This window comes from Nyctibius grandis, chromosome Z (assembly GCF_013368605.1).
Source record: "Nyctibius grandis isolate bNycGra1 chromosome Z, bNycGra1.pri, whole genome shotgun sequence".
NCBI lineage: Eukaryota > Metazoa > Chordata > Aves > Nyctibiiformes > Nyctibiidae > Nyctibius > Nyctibius grandis.
The window spans coordinates 21,971,137-21,998,623 of record NC_090695.1 but is presented as its reverse complement, the minus strand read 5'-3'; the positions used below and the strand labels follow the sequence as shown (position 1 = coordinate 21,998,623).

Genomic DNA, 27,487 nt, shown 5'->3' with positions numbered 1-27,487 from the left:
TAGCAAAATTATCTTTTTCCAATAAGTAAAGCACATCAATTGAAAATTAGTGAAAAAATGGAGGCTGAATACTGTTCAGAAATAGTGTTTTCTTTCTAGCTTGTTCATGTAGATTTGTCTACGTAGGATGCACTTGGAAAACAGTCTGACAGCCTTCTGTGCTGTTTAGCGGTGCATACTGTTGTCTAATGTGGCATCTAGATATGCGTAGAAAGAAGAGCAAATGGAAGAAGGTGATTGGTTTACCTGGCTCACCTGTAAGACGTATGTCTCATAATAATCAGTATCTTTTTCATGAATAAAACTTACTTTAAAATGATTGTGATGTTTATGGATAACCTGAAATATCATGTGAGTGAAATGATTTACAACCTGATTTAAAGTGCCTACTTTGTGAAGGTTATGTGTAGCCGTAATCAAAAAGGAGATATCGCAGCAGCAAAGCTCCGGACTCTGAATTTAGGTGCTGCAGTGGAGTGAAGACTCCAGCACTAGGTATCTTTGGTCTCAACATGGTTAATGATTTTAAGGTGAAGAGGCAGGTGATTTTGAGGGTTGATACAAAGTTCTCACCTGCTAAACAAGCATCCTATAAGAAACAGTATGTTGAGTGATGAATCTTACTCCTCTCCTGCTTGTCAGGAAAATGAACATTGGAGTTGAGGACACATGGAACATTTTCATGTACTTAGGATCCAGACTGCTGAGTTTTCCTGAGAGTATTTGAATTAACAAGGCTCTATTTTTACGTGAGGGATAATACCCTTATTTTGCAGGATACCATGAAAGTTACATATTGAACAGCAATTCCCTGTTGCAGAGTGAAGAGATTTCAGCTGGGAGTACATCTCCAGAAGAGTACTTGTAACTATGTGCCATAGAAATTTGAGGAGTCTGAGAGGGTAGGGAAAGGGAAGATCTTTTTAATAAGCATTCAGGGCCACAGTGCAGCCGGGTATGCAAGATTCATGGGGCCCATGGCAGGAAGAAAAGAAAGGTGTTTAAGCTGTAACCAGAAAATAAGACATTCATCTAGCACAGGCAGGTATGGATTTTCATCCTTGCTCTCAAGATGGTTTAGTCATTTTACATCAAACTGTAATTGAATAAAAACTAGAAATAATCTACAGACTAGCAACCACAGTCTTGCCACCTTAGCTAAATTAACCAGTAAGTCACAGAAGTTACAGTGTGCTCATGGGAATTAGTAATCCCCTCAGGGTGAGAAGGTATCATTCCTATTCCTGCATCTGCAGCCTCCTAGGGGAGTGCATGCCATCCTCAAGACTCATGAAAAAGGAGGTTACCATTTTCCCCATGTCCTTCTCACATAACATCATGAAGACATTCCACATGCCTCTGTGTGTAGATTGGGAGACTTCTGTTCATAGCCAAGCAGGATGCTTTGTGGGCCAAACTTCAGGCATCTCAAGGCCAGGATTGACTCACTGTTGGAAGTAACCTGAATTTTGTATAGGTCACATTTTAGGCACCAAAGTAGGAGATTTGATTCTTTTCCATAATGAATAACAAATGAAGCAATTGCAAGGTAAGTTGTTTAGCTTCTTTAAAATGAGCAAAAAGACTACATATATTTGATGAAAGAAATCCCATGTTTTCAGTGGGATGTTTAGTGTCTGAAAAACATTTTTAAAGAATTAATTTTATTACTGCACATCTACCTCCTATAAAAAGCTCGTCTTAAAATGAAGAGAGGGCTGTAATGTAAAGTTGGCAGATATTTGAAGCCAGGATGCTTTAATGCATATTTAATTGTATGCATTTCACATTTTGGAAAAAGTTAAATAACTGCTTCTGTTTTTAAGACATATTCAGGGCTTTTTTCAACTTTTATCATACAAATAATCGTATTATTTCAGTATTATGACTATTCAGCTTCAATAAGAACTGCATATGAATTGCAGATTCAGTATTTTAGTGCTAGCAAACACCATACATCTTGTTCTAAAAAGAGGAGTCGACCATGTGTACTACTGTTTACAGCAATACTCTGAGCCGCACTGTTGTCATATCAGTGGTTCTTTAATGCCTTTCTTTAGAACCTGTTTTTTAAAAAATCAGAAAATCTGCTTAATACGCTACCTGATAATGTTGCCTTGGCAGTGATATGTCATTAAGTTTTGGGAATAATAATCAGTTCTAAACCCCTGTTGATGGTTAACAGTGAAAGAGGAGCTGGGAGTGCCAGACAAAATGAGCATTTACAGAGACAAACTGCATCTTTCAGAATGAATAATACTTCTGTTTTTTTAATGAAGAAAATGTTTATAGGATGACATATATAAAAATGCAATACTGTTTCCAAGTATGGCTGGTTTATTTTAAACCAGACCACATAAACAATAATTGTGCATTGAAGTGTGACCACATTCTATTTGGTGATGTTTTCTTTGGAAATTTAAGTGTCTTTTACTAGGAGAGGAGGGTAGACAGAAAATGGCTTTTCTGCAATGTACAAATAAAAACAATCTGTTACTAGATCTATAAATATATTCCCTTTGTTTTAGAAAACAACAGCAATTTTAAATCCTCTCTCAGTGGGTTGGCCTAAAATTGAAGGAAAATGAAAGATTTATTGTGGTCAGGGGGCATTCAGTCGATTGGTATTCACACCCCAGGAGCATTCAGCCAATTAAAGTAGGATGGTAGGATTAATAATCAATAGGTGAAATACACCTTTACTCAACAAGTAGAAGAGCAAGAATGATTAATTAATGGTGTTTCATTTCATCCCAAGGTGTTCAGAAACAAGAGGTGGTGTGTAAAAGGCTGGATGACAACTCCATTGTACAAAACAATCACTGTGACCCTGACAGTAAGCCTCCAGAAAACCAAAGAGCCTGCAACATTGAGCCTTGCCCACCTGAGTAAGTCATTAATCACTAAAATGGACATGTGTTTTGAATAGATAGAAAAGTCTTTGTAATCTATAATAAAGGCTATTGACCAAATGTGTGTAAAACTCTAATCTAGTATTAGGGTCCTGTCTCATCAGACAGGATATTTGGTTTTTGTTTTTGGCTATGGTTTCTTGTTCCTCTAAAATCGGTTGTGGAAAATACATACTTTGACCTTGAGGAGACCTGATTTGACTGAGGAACGGTGGTTTAAACTTCAAAAAGCAGCTCAGACATTGTAAGTAAAAAGATACTAGCAAAGCAGTTTCTTAGGGTGTAAGTGTCAGTTGTGGTGAGTAGTGCTCAGAGTAGAACTGGGGCCATTCTGAAGGCACAATGACAAAAGAATCTTGAGGTGAGACTAACTTTGCCATAGATACTTATATTACATACTAAATGTTTGCCATATTTTTCAGTATATTATATTAAATTTTGGGTTGAAGTGTTCACATGAGAAATGGCAAACATAGAAACTGCTTAGTAAATCAAACCATTTACTGATAATAGTTTTGTCAAACAACTTTCTCTCCAGGATACTCAATGTTGTCCAGTAAAGCTGTGTGCCTTTAGGATTAGGTGCCTACTTGGTTACGCCTCTTTAGTTTTATTTTTAAAGATAGCTGTGTGCTATATATTGAAAAGATAATTAAAACCACAGCAGCTCGTTTGCTCAAAAATGAAATTTGGCAAGGACCTATAGCATAGCTTAATCTTATTACAGAAGCTGTTTAGAAACAGTTGTGATACTTTGCACTAGAACATAATTTCAGCATATACACAACAGCTCCTTCTTATGTTTTGAGACAAACAAAACTTGTGGAAAAGATGGAAGACATACAATAGTTTATTGATTCACAAGCTCTGGTTAGTTTAAGTATGGTGATAATCAGTAGCTATATTCTAATTGGGCATGAAAATCATGAATGCTGATCAAATGTAGATCCTTCACATTAAAGAAATACTGTGGTTTCTCTTTAATGTCTCTTAAAAACTGTAAAATTGTAGCATGAAGGACACTGGGAGGAATGAGACAAGACTATAATGCATTAAAATCCCAACAGGTCTTCGTGAAGCCAGTTTTCTTCCTAGATCAGCTGCTTCCCTGGTGTGCAGGATGGCAGAGCAATGTCTTCTACACTTACTCCCCCCGTGTCATGTACCATACTCATTTCACATAAACAGAAGTGAAGCCATTACACTGCTCTCACCTTGAGTGTGTTTGAATGTGAATGTGCTGTCTTACAAACAGGTCTAAAGTAGGTCTAAATCATTGTCTCCACAGTCTATATGTAAATATATGTTTACCTTGCAAGGATATGCACTTGGATTTTGTTTGGATAACACTGTTTAGCATGGCTATAAGTGCACTAAAATCTAACACCATGTATCAAGAGCAGAACTTGGGAAGTGGTCATGGTTTGGTCAGTTCCTTTTTACCAAACACACCCCTATCTCTTCCTTTGTGTAGTTAACTATTAAAAAATTAGCACTTTAAAAAGTAGTGTTAAACTAGTTAATTTTTATTTTTTGCACTGACATTATTTAACAAATGAAAACAAGAAAAAAACCTCAATGCACAAAGCAGGACACTTCTGGATTCTCCATCCAGTACAGCAGGGACATTTATGAACATGGTGAAACTCAAGTCATCAAGATTCAGAAAGTGGATGGTGTGTATTAATCAGCATCTGCTTGGATATGTCAGAGCAGGTCAGCCCACATCTGCATCTGTTCTGATGTTCCCCATAGGGTGAATACAAAGTGCCAAACTCCTAAGGAAGGATTCTTGATTCCTCATCCTGTAAATAGTTTAGAAGAAGACTGTTCAAATAACAGATAGTTACCCGAATAAGTTTGACCCTGTTGGCTGGAAGATTTATCACCCAGTAAGACTTACTCTTTACATAGAGTGGCCAAATACTTCCTTTTTTAATTAACACAATTCTGCTTTCCCTGTGGTGTATACCAAAAGTTAAGACAATGTTACTCTTCCTAATGAATGCCAGTTACATTATACTGGGATGTCACTAAGCAGCAGCAAAGACTATGTTTACTCACAATTTGAAGTTCCACATTTCAAGAAATGATACAGGTAACTTCCATAGTCATATGAATTAGGAATAGTGCTGTCTTGTCATACAGTATAAACATAAAAGGTACCGGAGAATGCACTTGAGCAAATCATAGTACCAACTAAAAATTAACACTTTAGCCTCTCCAAATCTCTGAAGAGCTGCTAATTCTCCCTGCTGTGGTAAAAGCATAAGTTTGGTAGTGAAGAATCACAAATTAATTCTCTTCTGTTAGGAAATTAATGACAGAATATAGCATATTTGTTTGCATTGCTGCATTGATCTAAGTTTATAGTAGAATATATTGCACAGACTGTAACACAAGACAGGATAGCAGCACATTTTTTTGACAGAGGCTTCAGAAAATGACAAAACTTATGAGGCAGCTCCAAGCATACCTCCAGGAACATCCACAGTGACTGACATGCCTGGCATTTTTGGCATGTTGGCAACATGTGACAGCATACTAGACTTCACCTTCATCCTTTGCAAGGATGATTCAGGCAAGTGTATCTAATCAACATATGAAATATTGAAGACCAAATGTGCTCGACAATGCGAAGAGGTATTTCCAGTGAATTGAGCTGCATTAACCATCTACCATGAGTAGAAAAAAAAATAAATAACATTATAGCCAGATTAACAGCTGCTTTAATCTCTGTGGCAACACAAAGTAATCTAAATACACTGTACAACTCCTGACTCTTACTGTGTACATGCGAACACTCAGAAATTTCCTCTAGCGGTTATCATGCAGTGCTTTAAATTTTTTAAATATTTGTTGAGGTAATTTTTTTATGTGATAAATTCATGTTTCACTAGTGTTTGCTTTACTTACTCTAATAAATAAGAATATTTTGCATTTCAGTATAGCCTTTTATGAAAAAGTTTAGAAATGTTTCATAATCAGATGAGAATTATCTCTAAGAAAGCCCAATTTTGAGATAAAATTATTTTATTGTAATGATACTAGAGAGGCAACCGCCTTGGCTTTTAACTTGTTCTGTAACCTACAGCAGTGGTTCCCAAACATTTCCAGTTGCAAACTACTTTCAGAGCAATACTTTCAGGCAAGTCCAGTACAAATCTACTTAAATAGCTGCAGTTTTGTCAGGCTCAACACTCCTATCTAATGACTATAGCCTAGGCTGGAAACTGCTGCGCTAGAAAAATAGGAAGTAGTAGTATTATTGGAAGATATGATTGCAGTGAGGCATAAATTAAAATGTTCAGTAAAAAGACCCATAAGTTGCTACTTTATTTCGCTGTGAATAAGTGTATTGTTAACAATGATTTAGGTTTAGTAATTTAAACTATTTGGATTCTGCGTTTGTGCAATTATCTACTCTGTTTCTGAAATGCATTAACTGAGTCTCCTAACTTTTTCTATCCAGATGGTTTATAGGAGATTGGTCAGAATGCAGTAAGACCTGTGATGGAGGAATGCGTTCACGAACAGTTCTCTGTATCAGAAAGACTGGACCTTCTGAGGAGGAGACACTGGACAATACCAACTGTTTCACGCACCGACCTACTGAAAAAGAGCCCTGTAACAATCAGTCCTGTCCCCCACAGTGGGTCACTTTGGACTGGTCAGAAGTAAGGAAATTTTGCTGTGTTAGCTCACTGGTAATAGTGGAGGCAAGAGCTCTAACCACTGAATATTAGTACGTTTTCTATTGCTGCTTGCTAAGTAAAGGATTAATAAGAAATTCAAAACCCCATACATTTAGTATTGAAGCAGTTTTTTCTTTCTTCTTTCCTTCTATGTTGTCAGTTCTGTTTTTTTGTCGAACAATTATGACCTATTTTTATTAATCATAGTAGAAAAATAGTAAAATACAAAATAGAATAGTAAAGTAGTGAAAAAACCTGATGAAACAAAAAAAACCCTAGAATAGCGATTTGGTATGAGATAAATATGTCTTAAAGAAAAAAGGAATTTCCATTGGTTTTTGAACAGGCAAATAGCTGGACAGTAGAGACGATGGGTTTACAAGATCAGAAACCAGAATAAACTGCTTTTTTTTTTTTCCTGAAATAACCATGCTGATGTAAAGCATAACCTTTCCTAGCAACATGCCTCAAGAGGCAGACCTGAAAGTTGGTATTCTCTTTATTAAAATATGTCATTAAGTACAGTGATATCTGTTAGAATACAAGCCAAGCTTATCCTATAGCTTATACTGATTCAAGTGTTAAAATTGAAAAATATGAACCAGGGCATCTGAAAGGAAAGGCAGATATATTTGAATGGGACTGCATCACATGCAAATCAGAGTGCAAAAATGTCTGTATCCTTTTGCAGATCCTTGATATCCTGGACTCCTATCTCACCCCACTTTTTATCTCAAAGTACCCTTTGGAGTACTTAAAAGTTAGGATTTCCTGAGTTTCTAGGTCTGTGTCCTTGCTGTCAAAGCAGCTGCATCATATAATTGCTTTCATAAATTGATTAAACTATGTTTTAAAATTAGTTAATTTGGGGGTTTGTCCCACTGCTTCTTTGAAAACTATTCCTGAACTTCAATCTTTGAATTGCAAGAAGCATTCTAATGTTCTAGTTCCATGCCAGTTTATGCCTATTTGCTTTTGTTATCTGAAACAGCGCTTCTTCCTTTGCAGCTGTTATTTGTCAGAAATGAATTAATCTTGATCACATTCTGCTTTCATGTTTCAGTTTGAAGTCGTCTTTTTGGAAATGGATGAGTAGAGTTAAATGTATATATTATCCCAGAGGAGGTTGCGCTTGTTTATCAGTATGCCCTAGATAAGCTGCTTCTGTTCTGCAGATGTCACATATTGATTATGTAAAGTCATCTTACACTCTCTTAATATATCCAGCTCTTTATCCTCCTTTTTTCATTTCTTGGGTTTTTGTTTGGTGGGGTTTTTTTTTGGTTTTTTTTTTTTTGGAAATGCATGCTCTTGCATGTCATACTGCCAAAATTCACTTCATTTCAGTTCTTAATGTCTTCATGGTTGCCCAGTTCTTTCTGTAGAGCATACCTCTGTAGCATCAAGGTCAGTTAGTTACTTGTGCTATCTGGTAGTTTCAGTTATTTCAGAAACACTGAACAACTGAAACTACTTTTGTTTGAACATCATTAAGTAGACTGGAAAGAAATGTGAATCAGTCTTATGACTGATCCTAGAAGATCTTTGCAGGTAGCACCTCACAAATCCTAAACTTTACCCAGTTGTCATCCCCCTTTCAAATACTTTTCTGAAGCCCAGGTAGGTTAGAACTGTTGCACTTGCTTTGTCTAAAAAAGTGAAAGGAGACTATTAGAATAAACTGGAATGATTACCAATGATATGCTCATGATTCATTGTATCCCATTTTCTGTCTACTTGCTTGCCTTTAAACAGGGTTTCATTCAAAGTAAATGATAAATCACTGGGTGCTATAAAGAAGGCTGATGTGCCTGTAGTTGCACAGATCTCTCTATGCACAGATACTTTTAGCTCCAAAAGTTGTTATAGTCTCTGGAAATCCAAAGCATAAAGAAGGAAGCCTATTAGCCTCACTGTGAGCACCCATAGAAGTGGTACAGAACAGTTGTTAACATAATTTGTTAATACAGGTAATATAGCTTGCTAAATCACAGAATAGTTGAGGCTGGAAGGGGCCTCTGGAGGCCATCTTGTCCAACCCCGCTCTGCTCAAGCAGGGCAACCTAGAACCTGTTACCCAGGACCATGTCTAGACAGCTTTTTAATATCTCCAGGGATGGAGACTTCATCCGCTATTAGTTAATAATAGTATAAGCATTATGGTAGTATTTAAAAGTAGTAATATCTATGTGTTAAATTACAGTGCTGTGAGCTGCCATGGAAGCTGTTGTTGTTCATCTCCTTGCTGCCTAAATTTCACACTTGTATAATGTCTATCTGTTCTTCTTAGGTACAGAAGAAACTACTTCTGTAGACAATTTAAAAATTATTTTTATGCACATTATTTTTCTTTTAACAAAAGAAATATGTGTCAATTTGCTGTACTGTTCAATTGATTTTGTTCTGTAAGGAATTATGAAAGAAATGCCATTTTAGTGAGCTTTTATATCAAAGAAAAATCCTCTAAAATATAATTTGAACTTCTGAAATTTTTTGTTTTCATTAATTTATTGGACAGATGCTTTTGCTTATATTTTAAATCTCCTGTTATTTGTACCAGGTTTTGTTACTAAGCCATGATCATAAAACAGATAAGTCATTCCCAGACTATACCTCAAGTGTCTGTAGTTTTATTCAGTTTCAGATAACGGATATTTTTTGGAATCGGTTCTACAAAAAATTCTCAGCTTTATATCGTGAAACCTGTAGAAAACTGGTTTCTTTCAGCAGCTTTTCTCAGTGTAGATCAGGACCTCAAGAAACCTAGAAATGGTACAATGAGTCTTAAAGTGTGTGGTGTTCTACATGCAGAATAATATTTTTTTACCCCACTGTTAGCCAGCATTTCACACAAGAAGTAGGGCACCAAAATCAAGGCAGAAAAGATATTGAATAGTCCCGGTCCCTGCCTGAAACAGTACAGTGTATTCCAGCCCTTTGAAAATGAATCTGACTTAGAGCAGAAGGGAAAAGAGTAAGAAGCAAAGAATGGATGAGTGGGAGGGGTTGTTCAGTTGAAGACTATCATACCACGTCTGTGGCATTGATGATAGTTTATAAGCTCTTTGCATCCATTATCACAGTACTTTATTTCTGATTGGAATATCTAGGTATCATCTCTGTACTAACAAATAATAGTATCCATATGACAAGTTACAGAGCCATAGATATATGTTGTCTATATACTGCTGCCCTTTAGCTACCTCCTTGAGACATTGCTCACTAATACATCATCCTTGGAGCTATCAACATTGCCAACCTCATAAGGAGCTTGAACAACTTCTTAAGGCCTTCGTATCCAGCCTTCTATACAGCAGGACCATATTATAGTTTTGAACAAAATCATTCTAATCTAAAGATTCAGTCTCTGCTAAACTTCCGGTTGTGATGGTATTTAATCAGGATTGTGAGAAAGTGCCAGCTGCGTTCCGGTATGAATTTTCCTGGTGTAGCTTGGCAAATGGTCTTGACTGATGATACCATTTTAATATAATGAGAAAAATGACTTTGTTTTTCTGTTTAGGGTTCCCAGAAATATTATGTATTAAAAAAATTCCTATAGTAATATACATATAAGCATGTATATAGATGTATTTATATGATATTTTGACAGAAGCATGAAAATGAAAACAAGAGTGAGCTCAAAAAGTAAAGAGTTGAACACTACTTCCATTCAAACTAATGGCAAACCTTGCTACTTTTCTCTGGAATGCAAGTTCTACAGTTTTGTTTTCATACTCAAAACGAGCAATAAGTGATACAAATTAAACAATTACAGAACTCTTTATATGCTAATGCCCTTGTTGAGTGTAATGTAGTTAGACTTTTTTTAGTCTTCAATGATAATTAACAAGTTCTGTATCTTTTTGTTCAGAGAAAGAAAAATATTTTGTAAACATAGAGGTTAAATAAAGTCCTTAGGAGAATGTAGAAGTGCTTTTATCAAATAATAATTAAAGCTAACAGTGTCTTGCCCAGCGGAATGTAGTCATTCTCTGGTAACGTTAGTTTTACCGTAAAATTTTTTATGCTTTGCAATAGTTGAGCTTTGACTGAATTATTCTGCCCACTGCAAATTACTTCTTTTATATTTTTGCAGGTAATAAAATGAACCATCAAAAAAATAATCTAAGAATTTATTGAGAATAGCCTTATTAGACAAGCCCATTTACTTTTCATTCGTATTACTGTTAGTCATGACCTCCACTGAGTGAGTCAAGAATTCTAGAAGCATTTAGTAATGCAAGACAGTTTTCCCTGTTTTTGTTTGTCTGGGTATTTTGTCTTGCATTTGCTTTGGAGACATACATTTTTTGTTAAATTTTACTGACGCTTTTTATTTTTGGTGATTCAGTATTTTTGTAGGCAACTTATTTCCTTACTTCACTTTCATTTCTGGGTACAGGGTGTAGTCCATCTTATTTACTGGAATTTTGACTATGACTCTAAAAAAGTGTTTTTTTTAAGGGACATTGTTTTCTTCTGGTACCAGTAGCTGAAAGGAGATTTTTCTCAGATGGCAGCTTAGAGGTAGGTAAAAGAACGTATCTTCAAGCAGGACTAGAAAATGGATGCACCTAAACTCAAATTTTGATCCTCAGACTCTTACTTATTACTCTTATTATTCTAGAGATTATGCAATAGCATAGGCACATTGGGTTGTGACATTTTTGACAAGGTCCTTTCAACCTTGTCTGTTTTCTGTTTGTTTTTGACAGAATGCTTAGTCACTGAGAAGAACAGATTGAGTGCAAGGGATTTTTAAGCACTCAGCTAGGAAGGGACACTTGCTTCTAGCTCCTACTTAAAAGTCATACACTTTACATGAAGTATTTGTGGGAGAAAATGCACACAACATTCCATGGAATTTGGACCAGAACTGAGGAGTTACGATCGTAGAATCATAGAACCATTTTGGTTGGAAAGCACCTTTAAGATCATCAAGTCCAACCATTAACCTAGCACTGCAAAGTCCACAACTAAACCATGTCCCTAAGCACCACATCTACATGTCTTTTAAATACCTCCAGGGATGGTGACTCAATCACTTCCCTGGGCAGCCTGTTCCAATACTTGATAACCCTTTCAGTGAAGAAATTTTTCCCAATATCCATTCTAAACCACCCCTGGCACAACTTGAGGCCATTTCCTCTCATCCTATCTCTTGTTACCTGGGAGAAGAGACCAACACCTGCCTCGCTACAACCTCCTTTCGGGTAGTTGTAGAGAGTGATAAGGTCTCCCCTGAGCCTCCTTGTCTTCAGGCTAAACAACCCCAGTTCCCTCAGCCGCTCCTCATGAGACTTGCGCTCTAAACCCTTCACCAGCTTCGTTGCCCTCTTCAGACTCTCTCCAAAGTGCAATGATCATGATGCTGAAGATCTCACGTATTCATTGTCATTCCTTTTTGGTCTCTATTTAACATTAATATTCTTTTTGCAGTTCATCTGGAGAGACAGAGATCTTTCTTCTCTTACTTCCCTCCTTCCCCTAGTTTTCTAGGAGGCAGTTACTTAGGGTACACAAGATTTGGGGTTAAAGCCCCTTCAGTATGAGAATGATCGAACCTGGCTATTCTGTATCCGAATTCTGAACACTGAACTACTGTAGATAAGGAGGCAGTACCTTGATAGGAAGGGACAGAATAGGATAGGAAAGATTAAATTTTAAGGAAAAGGATTATATACCCATTTTACTGTTCTGGATTATAAACTCCAAATGGAGGACCCATCTCTTCACAACCCGGTTTAACATCCTAAATCTAAGCAGAGGTAAGATGTAGGATAAACCTGTCCGTTCTGTATTGACTAGTTTAGGTGGCTCCCACTGAGAGATTTTCTTAAAGATCTTGTTTTGAGGTGTATATATATAGACTTTTACATATGTATAGGGAATATCGATACCTTACATAGTACTGTGGAACGGTTTTAAAATTTCTTTCAGTTAGACAGAGATGCTTCAGGATTAGGCAGACAACAGTGAAGTTTGGATCACTCAAGTAATTCTTTTTGAAAATTAGTCTTAGGGGTTTTTCTTTTTTCCTCAGTTATATACTGACCTGTGGTGGATGTGTGGAAGGCCTTTGGTGTGTGACCTGTGGAATATTGCTTCAGTTCCATATAGTATTACTTCCTACATAATGTTTTGTCTCTATAGCTTCTTTCATATGAAAGGCAGTTCCACTCTTGACAAGTTTAAGCATAATCTATATGTAAGGTTTATGCTATTATAAACTGATTCTGGTCCAAATACTGCAGATAAGCTTATGGGATAAAGGTTAACATGCCAAAAGGGAATTCTAAAACTGTGCTTGCAGAATCTTCTGGTCAGATGTTAAAGTTATGCGATGTGATTTGGGGAAGGTCTTGAGTTTTAACACATGTTAGCACTTGTCTCTTCCCAGTCTGCTGTTGTGCTAATGTAAATGACAGTTAATAGTCAGTAGCAGAAAGGAAGAAGAGTACAGGAACCAATATGAAGAAAGAGGAGGAAAAGCAGAGGTCATCAGACCTGCTTCTTTTCACATTAGTGTTTTATTATCTGCTGGCTGTTAGAATGAGCAGAGGAGTGGTCATAGGAAGAAAAACAAGAACTCTATGAAAACAGATTTAAAATTTAAATAGGAAAGGGGAGAAAAGCATGCCTTGTAGGAGAGGGTACAGTATTTCTATCTGAATAGTCTGGTTTCTGTGGGATTCAGTAAAGCATTTGTCTTCCTATATGTTTATTGAGGAAAAACGTGTTCACTATAGCTCAGTAGTCTGTAAGTGAGGTGGAGAAAGACTGTACTAAGGTCATCTTAAGAACGAGAGTTCTACTTGTAATTTCTGAAATGCACACTAAACTTTCTACTTTGCAGCAAAGTGCTTTTCTTAAATCTAACCTAGAGGCTTTTATATGTAAGTGTAAATAGTAACACCATAACCTAAATATAAATAGCAAAGGAAATCTACTTCAATCAATTAAAACTTATAAAAACTTGAACATAATAAAGCAATCGTCAGTCAGCATGTTTGTGTTTCTAAATGTTTTTAAATTATCATTATCATCTTGGGAAAATTGTGATTGTAGTTTAGTTACAAGACCATAAATATATTCTCCTGTTTTCCATAATAACATTTCTGACACTTTATTGACTTTTACTGAGATGTTCATTATTTATTTATATCAATATTTTTTCAGTGCACACCAAAGTGTGGCCCAGGATTCAAACACCGAATTGTGCTGTGCAAAAGCAGTGATCTTTTAAAAACTTTTCCAGTTGCGCAGTGCCAAGAGGAAAGCAAGCCACCAGTCCGCATCCGCTGTAGTTTAGGCCGATGTCCTCCTCCTCGCTGGGTTACTGGAGACTGGGGACAGGTAAGGTAGTTCATACAAGTGTTTATTGCTGTTAGGCTCCTATACATTAGCACCTTCTAAGGATAAGATGTTGCTGGAAATGGGTAAGAGATGGTTCATGTGACTGAAGCAAAAGCTTCTCCCCTGTTTATCTCAGATTGAAATGTGATTCTGAATGATAGTTATCCACTGAACTATAAAGGATTTGCTGACAGCAGTCTTCTTTCTACTGGATGAGTTTCTGTATGCATTTTTTTAAAAATTGAATAGTCCTTATTAGAGTCTTTTTGGAAGGGGATGTTGTGATACAGCAATGTTGCAGTTTAGTATTTTTAAAACACTTTTAACTTCCTTGAGAAATGTGATGGAAATACAAAGCCAGTTCCTATTTTAGTAAGAGAGAAAGAGAGAGAACAGCCAAAAAAACTTTGATATATGTATAATTTTACATAAAATATGCTGAATTACCAGACAAGGAGCTAAATTGTTACAAGACAGGCTGAATAGTGCTGCCATTATGTATTTCTAAATATGTTATACTGAGTTTCCTTCTTTCCTTATGTTTTGCTTCTCAATTATGATAAATAGCCTGTTTTTAAAATAATGAATGAATGTTTCAGTTTCTAAGTTTGCTGAGTAATATGCCATTAATGAAAATAAAACACTTTAGCTTAACTAACCAGGGGACAATCATTTGCGGTATTACAGTCTAACTGGCTTTTCTTTTATGGTGGTTGCTCAGATGCACGTTTATCTTAAATTGTTTTTATACTAAAACCACTTTTTAGTTATAGAAATTTAAAAAATGTTTTGAAACAGCAAAGTATTTTTGTTTGAAAGTCAGTTTTCTTTTTTCTTAAAAAAAGTCCACTAGCAGATTTGAATTATTACAGAATCACAGAATCACAGAATGTTAGGGATTGGAAGGGACCTCGAAAGATCATCTAGTCCAATCCCCCTGCCGGAGCAGGATTGCCTAGACCATATCACACAGGAACGCGTCCATGCGGGTTTTGAATGTCTCCCGAGAAGGAGACTCCACAACCTCTCTGGGCAGCCTGTTCCAGTGTTCAGTTACCCTCACTGTAAAGAATTTTTCCTCATATTTATGTGGAACCTCCTGTGTTCCAGCTTGCACCCGTTGCCCCTTGTCCTGTCTAGGGATGTCACTGAGAAGAGCCTGGCTCCATCCTCATGACACTTGCCCTTTACATATTTATAAACATTAATGAGGTCACCCCTCAGTCTCCTCTTCTCTAAGCTAAAGAGACCCAGCTCCCTCAGCCTCTCCTCATAAGGGAGATGTTCCACCCCCTTAATCATCTTCGTGGCTCTGCGCTGGACTCTCTCTAGCAGTTCCCTGTCCTTCTTGAACTGAGGGGCCCAGAACTGGACACAATATTCCAGATGCGGCCTCACCAGGGCAGAGTAGAGGGAGAGGAGAACCTCTCTCGACCTGCTAACCACACCCCTTCTAATCCACCCCAGGATGCCATTGGCCTTCTTGGCCACAAGGGCACACTGATGGCTCATGGTCATCCTGCTGCCCACTAGGACCCCCAGGTCCCTTTCCCCTACGCTGGTCTCCAGCAGGTCTGTCCCCAACTTGTACTGGTACATGGGGTTGTTCTTGCCCAGATGCAGGACTCTACACTTGCCCTTATTATATTTCATTAAATTACTCCCCGCCCAACTCTCCAGCCTGTCCAGGTCTCTCTGAATGGCTGCGCAGCCTTCCGTTGTGTCAGCCACTCCTCCCAGTTTTGTGACATCAGCGAACTTGCTGACAGTGCACTCTATTCCCTCATCCAAGTCATTAATGAATATATTGAATAGTACTGGTCCCAGTAATGACCCTTGAGGGACTCCGCTAGACACAGACCTCCAACTGGACTCTGTCCCATTGACCACCACTCTCTGGCTTCTTTCCTTCAGCCAGTTCACAATCCACCTCACTACCCGATCATCCAGACCACACTTCTTCAGTTTAGCTGCGAGGATGCTGTGGGAGACCGTGTCAAACGCCTTACTGAAATTGAGATAGACCACATCCACAGCTTTACCATCATCTATCCACCGGGTAACGTCCTCGTAAAAGGCTATCAAGTTGGTTAAGCATGACTTTCCCGTTGGTGAAGCCATGCTGAGTGCCCCTAATGATCCCCCTATCCTTGATGTGTCTAGAGACAGCACCAAGGACAAGTTGTTCCATCACCTTTCCGGGGATGGAGGTGAGGCTGACTGGTCTATAGTTCCCCGGGTCCTCCTTCTTGCCCTTTTTGAAGACTAGAGTGACATTCGCTTTCCTCCAGTCCTCAGGCACCTCTCCCGATGCCCACGACTTAGCAAAGATGATGGAGAGTGGCCTAGCAATGACTTCCGCCAGCTCCCTCAGTACCCGCGGGTGCATGCCATCAGGGCCCATGGATTTATGGACGTCCAGATTGCTTAATTGGTCCCTGACCCAGCCCTCATCTACCAAGACAGATTCCTCCTCTATCCTGACTTCTTCTGAGGCCTCAGGCGTCCGGGGCTCCTCAGGACAGCCTCCAACAGTATAGACAGAGGCAAAGAAGGCATTCAGAAACTCCGCCTTCTTTTTATCCTCTGTCTCCAGGACCCCCACCTCATTCATCAGTGGGCCTACATTGCCTCTAGTGTTGGTTTTACCTGCAATGTCCCCCACCTCATTCATCAGTGGGCCTACATTGCCTCTAGTGTTGGTTTTACCTGCAATGTCCCCCACCTCATTCATCAGTGGGCCTACATTGCCTCTAGTGTTGGTTTTACCTGCAATGTATTTGAAGAAGCCCTTTCTGTTGTCCTTGACCTCTCTTGCAAGGTTTAATTCCAAGGAGGCCTTAGCTTTCCTAGTTGCCTCCCTACATCCTCTGACAACAGACTTATATTCCTCCCAAGTGGCCAGCCCCTCCTTCCATGATCTGTATACCTTCTTCTTCCACTTGAGTTTGCCCAGCAGCTCCCTGTTTAACCATGCAGGTCTCCTGGTACCCTTCCTTGACTTCCTACCTGTTGGGTTGCTCTGATCTTGAGCTCGGAAGAAGCAGTCCTTGAATGCTAACCAACTATCTTGGGCCCCCTTACCTTCTAGTACCCTGTCCCATGGGATTTCCCCTAGCAATTGCTTGAAAAGGCCAAAGTTGGCCCTCCTGAAGTCCAGGGTTGTGATTCTAGTAGCTATTCTGTTCCTGCCACATGAGATCCTGAACTCTACCATCTCATGGTCACTACAACCAAGGCTGCTCTCAACCTTCACCTCTTCAACCAGACCCTCCTTGTTAGTGAGGATAAGATCCAGCAGCGCTCCTCTCCTAGTTGGCTCCTCCACCATTTGCATCAGAAAGTTATCATCAATGCACTGGAGGAACCTCCTGGACTGAGGATGGCTGGCTGAGTAGGCCTCCCAGCAAATATCAGGGTAGTTGAAATCCCCCACAACAACCAGGCCCTGTAATTGCGAGACTGCTCCCAGCTGCCTGTAGAAGGCCTCATCACCCTCCTCATCCTGATCCGTGGCCTGTAATAGACACCCACAACAGTATCACCCCTGCCAGCCTGCCCCTTAATTCGCACCCACAAACTCTCAACTTGCTCCTGATCCGCCCCTGGACAGAACTCAATACATTCTAGCTACTCACTCACATAAAGAGCAACTCCACCACCTCTCCTTAGTGGCCTGTCTTTTCTGAACAAGACATAGCCATCCATGACCACATTCCAGTCATGCGAGGCGTCCCACCAAGTCTCTGTAATTGCCACTAAATCATAGCCCCCCGACCGAACACGGATTTCTAACTCCTCCTGCTTATTCCCCATGCTGCGTGCATTGGTGTACAGGCATTTCAGGGAGCGAGCTGGGCACACCGATTTCACCCCAGGGGGATGGGAGGCCTCCTGGTCTGCCTCAACACTAGAGCGCTGCCCCAGTGGTGCAAGCCCAGCTACTACCCCATCCCCCTTCGAATCTACTTTAAAGCTCTCTGAATGAGCCCTGCTAATTCCTGTCCCAGAACCCTTTCGCCCCTACGACATAAACCTTTCCCATGTATTACCGTCACACCTGTTGTCTTATAAAACCAGCCATTATCAAAGAACCCAAAGCCCTGCCTGTAGCACCAGTCTCGTAGCCAGGCATTAATAGAGAGAATCCTACTATTCCATCCCACGTCATCACCTGAAAATGGAAGGAGGGAGGAGAAAACAACTTGTGCCCCAGACTCTTTCACCAACCGTCCTAGGGCCTTGTAGTCTTTCTTCATCCCCCTCAGACTACGGGATGCAGCTTCTTCCCCACCTGTCTGGAAGATCAGCAGGGGGTAGTAGTCTGTGGCCTTCACCAGGTTGGGGAGTTGCCTGATGATATCCCTGATTCGGGCTCCAGGCAGTCTGCAGACCTCCCTGTGATGGGGGTCAGCTCTGCATATTGGGCCCTCAGATCCCTTTAGGAAGGAGTCTCCGACCACTAAAACTCTTCTCTTCTTCCTTGTGGAGGAGGTAGCTATACGCCTGTCAGGTTTTTCTGACTGTGGTGGGACCTCTGATATAGGTTGCCTCTCCACCACATCCCCATTGGACCGGCTGTATTCCACTAGGGCTTCATATCTATTGCTCAGAGGCACCTGTGGAGGCAAGGTAGGCAAGGAGGGCACTCGCCTTTTGCCATGGCCATAGACTTGCCTCCACTCACTCCTCTCCTCTAGGTTATTGTTCTCCTCTAGGTTATGTTTTCCACCTGAGAGGGGCAGTGTACAGGGGTCCCTCGATCCTGGGAGCTCTCCGGCAGGTGCTCCCATTTTTGTTGCAGGGAAGGCAGAGCCTGGCTCCACCAGTCTATCTCCATTTCAGCCTCCCAAATGCTCCTAAGCCTTTCTACTTCGGCTTGAAGCCTTTCAACCTGGCTTTGCAGCTGTGCTGCTCGGCTGAGCAGATCATCTACTTGCTCACAGCGCACACAGCCCCCTGTCACCACAGAGACGCTGTAGCATTCCCTGCAGCCTGCGACCTGCACCATTGCATCCTTCCGTGGGAGCTCTGTCTGGGTTCCCACATCCATTTTGGTCTTCTTCCGCCGGGTAGATACCATTGTTCTTTCACTGAGCTGGGAAATACCTGTTGGTGACACCCCTGGTTCACAGCTCCTTGGCACCTTCCTCGCCTTGTGCACTGGGAGGGAGTCAGCGCCTTCCCCCAATGAGCTGCAAACAGCTGTGGCCTCCCCTGCCCTGGGACACACCCAGTCATAGCTGACTCCCCCTCTCCCCTCTGGCCAGGGACTAGTCCCTACCCTCCAGGAGGCTCTTTATCACCCAATCAACAGGGGGTGGTGCGTTTAAATCGCCCGCGGTGCCTCCGGCTACGCCCCCTCCTCTCCTGATTCTTTACCGGGAACATCAGGGTCTGGGGTGGGGGGGGAAGTAGGGGAAGCAGCTCAGGGCTGATGCTCGGGGGTGGGGCTCGGGGGGGCCCAGAGTACGAAAACCGCCCGGTTAAGCCCGATGTCGCCCTCGCCCCCGCACTAACCTCAAGTCGCTGTTGCTGCTGTCGCTGCTGCCGCCGCTATTGTTCTCCCTGGTTTTTCTTCTTTATTCTGAAGTAATTATATCTCTCTTGAAAACAGGCATTTAAACTCAGACATGATATATGAAGTAGTGTAAATCATACTCTTATATCTCAAATCTAAACTGTTCGGGGAGCCAGCACTGCATCGTGTTTTATTTTCTTTGAAAGACAAGAGCTCACATATTGTCAAAAAAGAACAACTCTGAAGTATTTTACGAAAATTATTTTCTGTAGTAACTAAATCTCTTCAGATGCCTGTCATCTTTAAAATTTGTTCATGTGTGCTGCTCCTGATTGCTTTCCTGTTATCTTGTTTTTTTACTTTTTTATCTTTCTTATTTTAGTGTTCTGCACAGTGTGGTCTTGGACAACAGATGAGAACGGTACAGTGCCTTTCATACACTGGACAAGCATCCAGCGAGTGTCCAGAAACACTTAGACCTTCATCAATGCAGCAGTGTGAAAGTAAATGTGACAGTACTCCCATTTCCAACACAGAAGGTAAGTTTGCCATCTTAATATAATTTATTCTGGAAAGAGTGAAGTGATGTGGTCAGTATTACTGCATTAATTTATTAGTAAAATTCTACATGACATCATTTCTCAGACTGTGAATGAATATTTTACGATTACTTTCCAATTAGTCATTGTAGTTCAAAAGTGGAGTCAATAAAAACCTAAATACAGGTTCTTTGTTTAAAAAAACACCCTTAAAAACATATAGCCTAAGTCATGGAAAAAATACTATTGTTTTCTGTCATTAATTTTCCAGCTTCTTTATTGGTTCTATGGAAATGTCCATAATAGCAGGGGGAGCATGATATACTTCTCATCCGCTGACCTTCTACCTGCTCCAGCAGTGGTTAGCATAACAATGTAGTGGCAAAAATAGATAATTACATGTTCATTGAAAGACTAGGACCACAGATTTAATGCTACACAGTGCTACAAGTCTGTTCTTACACTTTGACTTACTTGTCAGTTTCTTCTAATTAACTTTTAATTTCTTGGATTTATAATGCCTGTTTGAAATAATTACTGTGTTTTTTTCATGATACAGTCTAATTTAATCAGATATTAACTAGCTTCATAATAACATATTTTTACTAGAGGATATATTAGATAATAATGTCAAAATAAGCTTATTAATGTTTATGAAAGGCTCCAGATCCGAACTCCTAAATTGTCCAAGACAACCTATTATGAAATGCTGTCTTCAAAGTAGAATTGGAGTGCTAGGCAGTAAAAAAAAAAAGTTTCCTAATTGATTGTAAAAATTTAGAATAGTTGCACACCAGATGAGTACATTTCATTTTGTGTGGAAGGGGAAAAGGAATAAAAAATTACCAAAACATACATGTCCAAAAATCAGGAAAGATTGCACATCAATAATAGTTCTTTTAAAACAGGTATTCCCTAAATTTTTATATTCCCTAAATTTTGAGTACCGCAGTGTCATTAACACTACTCCTTTTAACATAAATAATCTCTGTGCAGTGTATAATGGAGTATCTTTAACGCAGGTTCTCCAACTACATTGAAGTTTAATATCCTGTTTATCTGTAACAAATACTCTGAGTTTAAATTTAAAACAAGGCAGATTTATGCTACCATCTACCCTGATTTGGTATTCATTCAATACCTACTGTATCCATTCAGGTTCACGCCATAGATTCAAAGTTGTCATAAAAGTCTGTCAAATGGAGATGTCTGTGATGAAATAAGAGCATGGTAAAATCTTCCCAGAAATATGTAAAATGGGAGCATAGTAAATTCTTCCCATCTTCCCAGAATATCTTCCCAGATGATTCAGTGTATGAGCACCGTAATTTACTGCTTGGAAGTTTTAATTTTAAGTAGAGGCTTATCATCCCATGTTGTCATTTGAAAAACGTCTTCATAATAGAGTTTTTCTTGGTTATTTTAATTCCCATTTTTATGTTTAGTGCTCTCAAGTAATCTTTACATGATGATTATCAATCTAGGAAGCTTTCTGCCCTTTAAAGCTCAAAAGCTAAACGATACTTTATTTCCAAACACAAATGTTGACTTTTTCCAAAGTAAGGAAGGTAATTACGTACAGGTGGACATGATTTAGTCCCAGTTTCCTCTTAACTTCAAGATGACAAGGTCATGTTGGTTTTTATAGTCATTACGTTAGTAATTCTTCAATATTATCAGGAAAATATGCTAGTCTCCCATAGATTAATACAATCAGGGGTTTTCTGTGTGTGATCTATGTACAATGGGTAGTCGTGGACTTCTTTACTGTGGAACTGTGCAGGGTAACTATGAAAAGTATGCCTGTTGGTAATAGTGTTTTTCAGGGACCTACACCTTCACTGGAAAATTCTGGGGATCCACAAATAGAAAATGTTGAAAATCACTTACATAGTAGTCCAGATGGACTTCAGCTCTTTGGCCTGCACTCTGAGTGGGCCAGGCGTGAGCCAGCTCCTTACTGACAGCCATGTAGCCTCATTAGCGCTGTTCGGAAGAATTGAGGGGAAAAAGATATAGCACAATCTCTTCCAATAGATATGGTTCCCAACATGTTGCCACTTCGCATCCCATTTTTGCTTATGTCCCAAATTGAAGGTATTTACTGGAAACCAGTGATTATTTGTAAGTGATTAAGTGACTCAAATGGCTCAAAAGTGAATGTAATCTGAAAGTCCATTTAACAATTTAAAATACCTACATCCTTTCAGAAGAACCTTGTTGCAATCCATGAAATACTACGAGTGCCCTATCCCAAAATTAGACAAAAAATTTGTCCTCAAGGTATTTTTTCAATACTTTTGCAAGTATTTCTTAAATATATATTCTAATTTATACACATTTCAGAGCTGCTATTAAATACTGAATGTAAGAAGCGCAAACGGAGGACTTGGAGAATAATGTGCGTGTATTGCACATTTTCTGCCTTAAAAAAATCCTCTTAGGCACAAGAGGAGCTGAGATCTCTTGTGTTAGTAAAGTGTTAGCCTTTAAACAGAGAGGCGTATCTTTTTCAGCATGCTGGAGATGATGGAACACTTGCAAGATTTCAAGAACTAACTAATCCTAAAGAGCACAACTATTTGGGAAAGATAATACTTTCTGAGAAAGAAATATTTGAGTTCTGGTGTTTCTTTGTGAATGTATTTGTGAGAGGAGCATACTGTGCCTGTATGCTCACTTCTGTCTCTCTCCAGGTGCAGTGGAATGTAAACTGTGTATCAGTATTTGGGTTTCAGGGAAGGAATCAGGTCTCTCAGAGGGAAGGTTCTGCTCCTTGGGGAGTGCATGTATGTAGCAAAGCATATCTGCTTGCATGCGGAGGCTTTGTCCACATGCCACCTAGTAGCACTGCCTCGTGCTTTGGGCCCTGCGGTGGGGCAAAAGCAACTTCAGCAACATGTTGCTGGTTTGCAGCAGGGTCAGACTAGCTGAGGGGATTCTCTTCCTATTTCAAACCCCAGCAAACCTCCTGATTCCCTTCAGTTGCCAAACTCCAGTGCTCACAGCCCATGGAACACATTCAACAATTTCTGGACAATTTAATTTTGTTAACCCAAGATAAGAACATACATGTTTTTGAGGAAGCTTGAGCCACTGTGCAATATAATGATCATGTTGGTAAAGTTTGGAAGCACTTTCTTGGGGAAAGTACCAGTTGTTTATATAAAATAAGAGTAAAAATTTTGGGGATATAGAAATAGTAAAAGAAAGTTACGATATATCTTGTCACATTTTACATCTGCTTTAGCTCTTTGTTTTCTTTAAACTCTTCATTGGTGATTTAGAATATTGTAGATGGGGTTTTGACAGGCTGCCACTGATGAGGGTAACATTGCATTTGTGGCTGGAAGTGAACTACAGGCAGCATGTACCACACGATTTGAAATGTATTCAGAATTATCTTATTCTCTTAAGTATATATATGTCTGCTGAATCTAGACTGCTAAAAGCCATCTGAAACTACCTGAAAACTATTTTATCTATTTTTATGTCATTTCAGTTTTTGTTGTATTTTGTGTGATATGTCTTTGCAGTCTCTGTAGCTGAGGGAACAGTGACATTCTGTGATCTTATTACTGTAATGTGATATTAATATCGTAATATTGTCTGATCTAGCCACAAAGTTCAGGAAAGGAGAGTTTAATACATGTAGCTTACTGAAACTTATTAACAGTAGTTACTAGGGACAAAAAGGGCTCTGCTAAACCTCTTCCATTCAACCACAGTCCTATGAAGAATAGGCTACTTACATCAGCCACCGTATCTATGTCAAAACTGATTTTTAAAACAGAAGTTGTGGGCAACTTCCAGAATATTGTCTCCCTGCTGTCCAAATGGCATTGACTGAACAGGGTTCAGTTTTAGTCAAGAGGAAGAATAACTTAAAGAAACATGAAATAGGATAATTTCAAATCCTACTTTTAGCAAAAATGCAGTTAGTGGCTTTACCTGTATTTAACTAAATACAGTGTGTATGAGGGTTATTTTTGGGATTGAGTGAACTTTTTACGCCTCATCAAGATCAAGTGAACCTTTTTATTCCTCACTTCATTTATAATTCACCATCTGTCTCTATTATATTCCCAGTCTTCACAAACACAAGGACCTGAAATATTTCTGGAAGATATTTTACCTCTTGTGAAGACGTTCTGAAACTCAGTGAAACACAGTGACTATGTGCAGTTTCTGATAGAGAAATATGGCTGTTTCACCAGCTGCCCCCAATGTCTTTTCTTCTGGCATCCAACTCTGTTTCCAAATTGAGAATTAAGAAATTAGAAAAGTAGTACATAAAACATTGAATAGGTGGAGTAAAAAAATGACAATGAAAGCACTATATCTGCGTTAATGAAATGAAAGTTTAAATCATTTCATGACCTCTACTTATCTAGCTAAAAGCATGCATATTGCCGTTATCAGAAATACCATTCAGTACAGACCCTGAAATTCCGCCTCACTAATGCTTTCCTAGGTTCACATACTAGAAATTCTCATCTGCATTTAACTTGCTACTACAGTATGCTTGCAACATGAACGCACTGACCATAACTGCCTGTTCCAGAGCAAAAATAATGTACTATGAGATTGTCTGTAGAAGGAAGACAAATAGGAGTAGCTGAATGATTGTACATGCTGCTTGTGTTTGTTTTGCTATTACTTTTTTCTTTTCTTACCTGTTTGGTATGTCTGTTGTCTCTTTCATATTTGGCTTACAGATGTCTTAGAGTCAAGGTCTGTTGTTCTGTCAGGCCTTGGAGCAACAGCATCCTGGCCTCCAGTCTTCACTTCTAGATACCTAATCAATACAAAATACGATAATGGTCAAAGTACTGCTAGTTCATCTCCTTTTTATTCACATTTTCTTTATAGCTGTTGTAATTTGAGAAAGATTGTAGGGGGCAGCCAGCATCAAATGCAACCTTAAAAGAGTAAAAACTTAGAGCATTCATTTGAGACAAAAAATTTTCTGCGAAATTAATCTAATTTCATTCTTCCCATCACTTAATTTTTGTAATTCAAACTTGCAGTGTTTACTTTTTCTCCGTCTTGTGGGGTTTACTTATTCTGCGTAGACATCTCTTACATCCTTCCTACAGGTGAAGCAAAGCTCCTTGCCCAAGTCCTGTTTTAATATCAGTCTGGAAGGAACTGTGCAAATGCTTTTAACTAAAAATGCCCTGTCAGGCATCTATCACAATATTCACTCCAGTGCAAAGGAAGTCTACAACAGCAACATCTGAGCTGTAGAACCTGAGTGTACCCCTGAGCTCTCAGATATAGCTGTATCTCCAGCTATATCAGAATAAGAACTGGGCATGGACCATTCCCTATTCCCACCTTCTTTCTACAGAAAGGAAACTGAGCCAGAGGAGAACCACAGCATATTCCAGCAGTGGTCCTGTAATGTACCCCCACAAGTCACTTAGGATATGACCTGTGTGGGATGGAAAAGAAGGAATCCTTCCTCTGCGTAGTTGAGCTCTTTTTCTCCCTTCCTGGGAGAGTTACTTGCCAGTATGACAAGGGCTGCTGAGAGGGGAAAACCCAAGTATGAAAAAAAGCTCTTACATATCTATTACAGGCATAAAAATTACTTTTCCTCCTGCATAAAAGAAATTGTGGATGTGTGTAGCTAAGCCTAAAGTATAGTCCACCATTCGGTCCAGTCGCTGAACTCACAGCATTGGTGCCTTTATTCATAGCACGCATCATTTTCTTCATCCCTGTTAGCTGCAATGCACATTCTATTTCAAGGATTGTTACAAATGCAGAGGCATGGTACCAAATAGAGCGAATTGTGTTAGATTTTTGGATAACCTCTCGTGGATGGATAAAATAACTCCTGAGAAAGAAGCTATAAAAGTATTGTAACAAAAATGACTCACATTTCCTAGCTGTCTAAAGTGATCATTTATCCCAATAAATGATAATTCTTCCAAGACAAAGTGGGCACACTTCTAAATGTCTGGGAGAGAAGCCCTGCAAACATTTTTCTGACTTTTAAAAATATATTGTATGCACTAGGCTAGACTAGAAATAGTAGTTACAAAGAGGACAAGGTGGATGGATACAGAAGCAGCATGTTAAATGTCAGATTTTCTTTATACTTTAATTTTTATTTCTGATTTTTTTCTCTTTAATGCTCTTAATTATTAGAGTGCAAAGATGTGAACAAAGTAGCTTATTGCCCACTGGTGCTGAAGTTCAAGTTCTGCAGTCGAGCATACTTCAGACAGATGTGCTGCAAGACCTGCCAAGGACACTGACCCACAGAAAGCACAAGAATGTGCCTTGTTACTATCATTGCAGAAGAGTGTCCATCGAAGAGAGCCACACAGCGGAATGAGATTTATGTCCTTGCAAATGCATTACCCTGTGGAAAACATAACCACTGGTCAGCCCCAGCTGACAGGATTTCAATATTATTTTAACTTCTGTGAAGTGGGATTTATTAATCCAAAGTGCTGGACACAGTATAAGGAGGGCATGCCAAATTGGAAAGATCCACACAACACATATAGAATAGCTTACTGTGGAACATTTGTGTTCTTTTGACTAAATCCAATAGTCTGTTTACCTCCTTGAACCATTAAAATAATTTTTATTATGGACTTAGCAATGACACTGAATCCATTTGTATTTAAAACTTTTTCAAATGTAGCTGTTATGACTTGGTCTACTATGGAAGTAAAGAAGAATCAAAAACTGTTAAGTCATAGCTTAAAAATGTTAACTATTTTATCTCATGACACAGCACCACAATTTAAATTATAAAATGAGCTTGGAAATGTTATTTAAGGAGCAGAAAATTTTAAAAAATGTATTTTTCCTTCATTCCACCTAATTCCCTTTGGAGTAATCCTTATTTTCTGAACATTGCTGTGAGCCATATGTAAAGCTATACTCAATAGAACAACCACGAGAGACTTATTTTTAAGAGGTTCAACAGTTATTGCAGTGGTGCATGAAATACAAGTGTGCTATGAAACAAAATTAAATCTGTGTTGCAGGTTTATAGCCATCTTAACATTGTACAAGTGAAGCTGAGATTTCCACTGAAAGGGAACATATTTCAATATCATGGAGGAGGCACAATCCAACAGTGGTGAAGACCGTATTGCCAGCTCCTTCACTACTACAGTACAGGTTGCTTAGAACTTACACTTTGACTCCAGCTTACTTTTATTTACAACACCAGCCACAAAGAAGAAGAAACTTTGTGGGCATCTAGGTCTGGTTTACGTGTTACTTTTGATTCTCCAAAACTAAGAAATTCCAGTGCAAAAGATAAGCCTGCTGTGTAATAGCAACTATCATTTGCAAAGCTGAAAGTTAAAATGGGTTCCAGATGTGCCCTTGTTTGATGCCATAGCAGAAGGGCATTTGTTTATGAGAAAGAATATGTGAATGTGCAGTTCAGGAGACCACATCCAAGTGGGCAAGGATTACAACCAAAGA

General features: G+C 39.2%; 1 protein-coding gene across 2 annotated transcripts in view; it reads left to right on the top strand.

Annotated features, from left to right (window-relative positions):
* Positions 1-26,295, top strand: part of ADAMTS6 (ADAM metallopeptidase with thrombospondin type 1 motif 6) — a 187,089-nt gene extending 160,794 nt beyond the window's left edge. For both annotated transcript variants that reach the window (XM_068423111.1, XM_068423110.1), the window contains exons 20-24: positions 2,759-2,888; positions 6,385-6,589; positions 13,790-13,966; positions 19,870-20,026; positions 26,186-26,295. In XM_068423111.1, the coding sequence (XP_068279212.1) occupies positions 2,759-2,888; positions 6,385-6,589; positions 13,790-13,966; positions 19,870-20,026; positions 26,186-26,295 (779 nt within the window). The remainder of the gene's footprint in view (positions 1-2,758; positions 2,889-6,384; positions 6,590-13,789; positions 13,967-19,869; positions 20,027-26,185) is intronic.
* Positions 26,296-27,487: the final 1,192 nt, after the last annotated feature.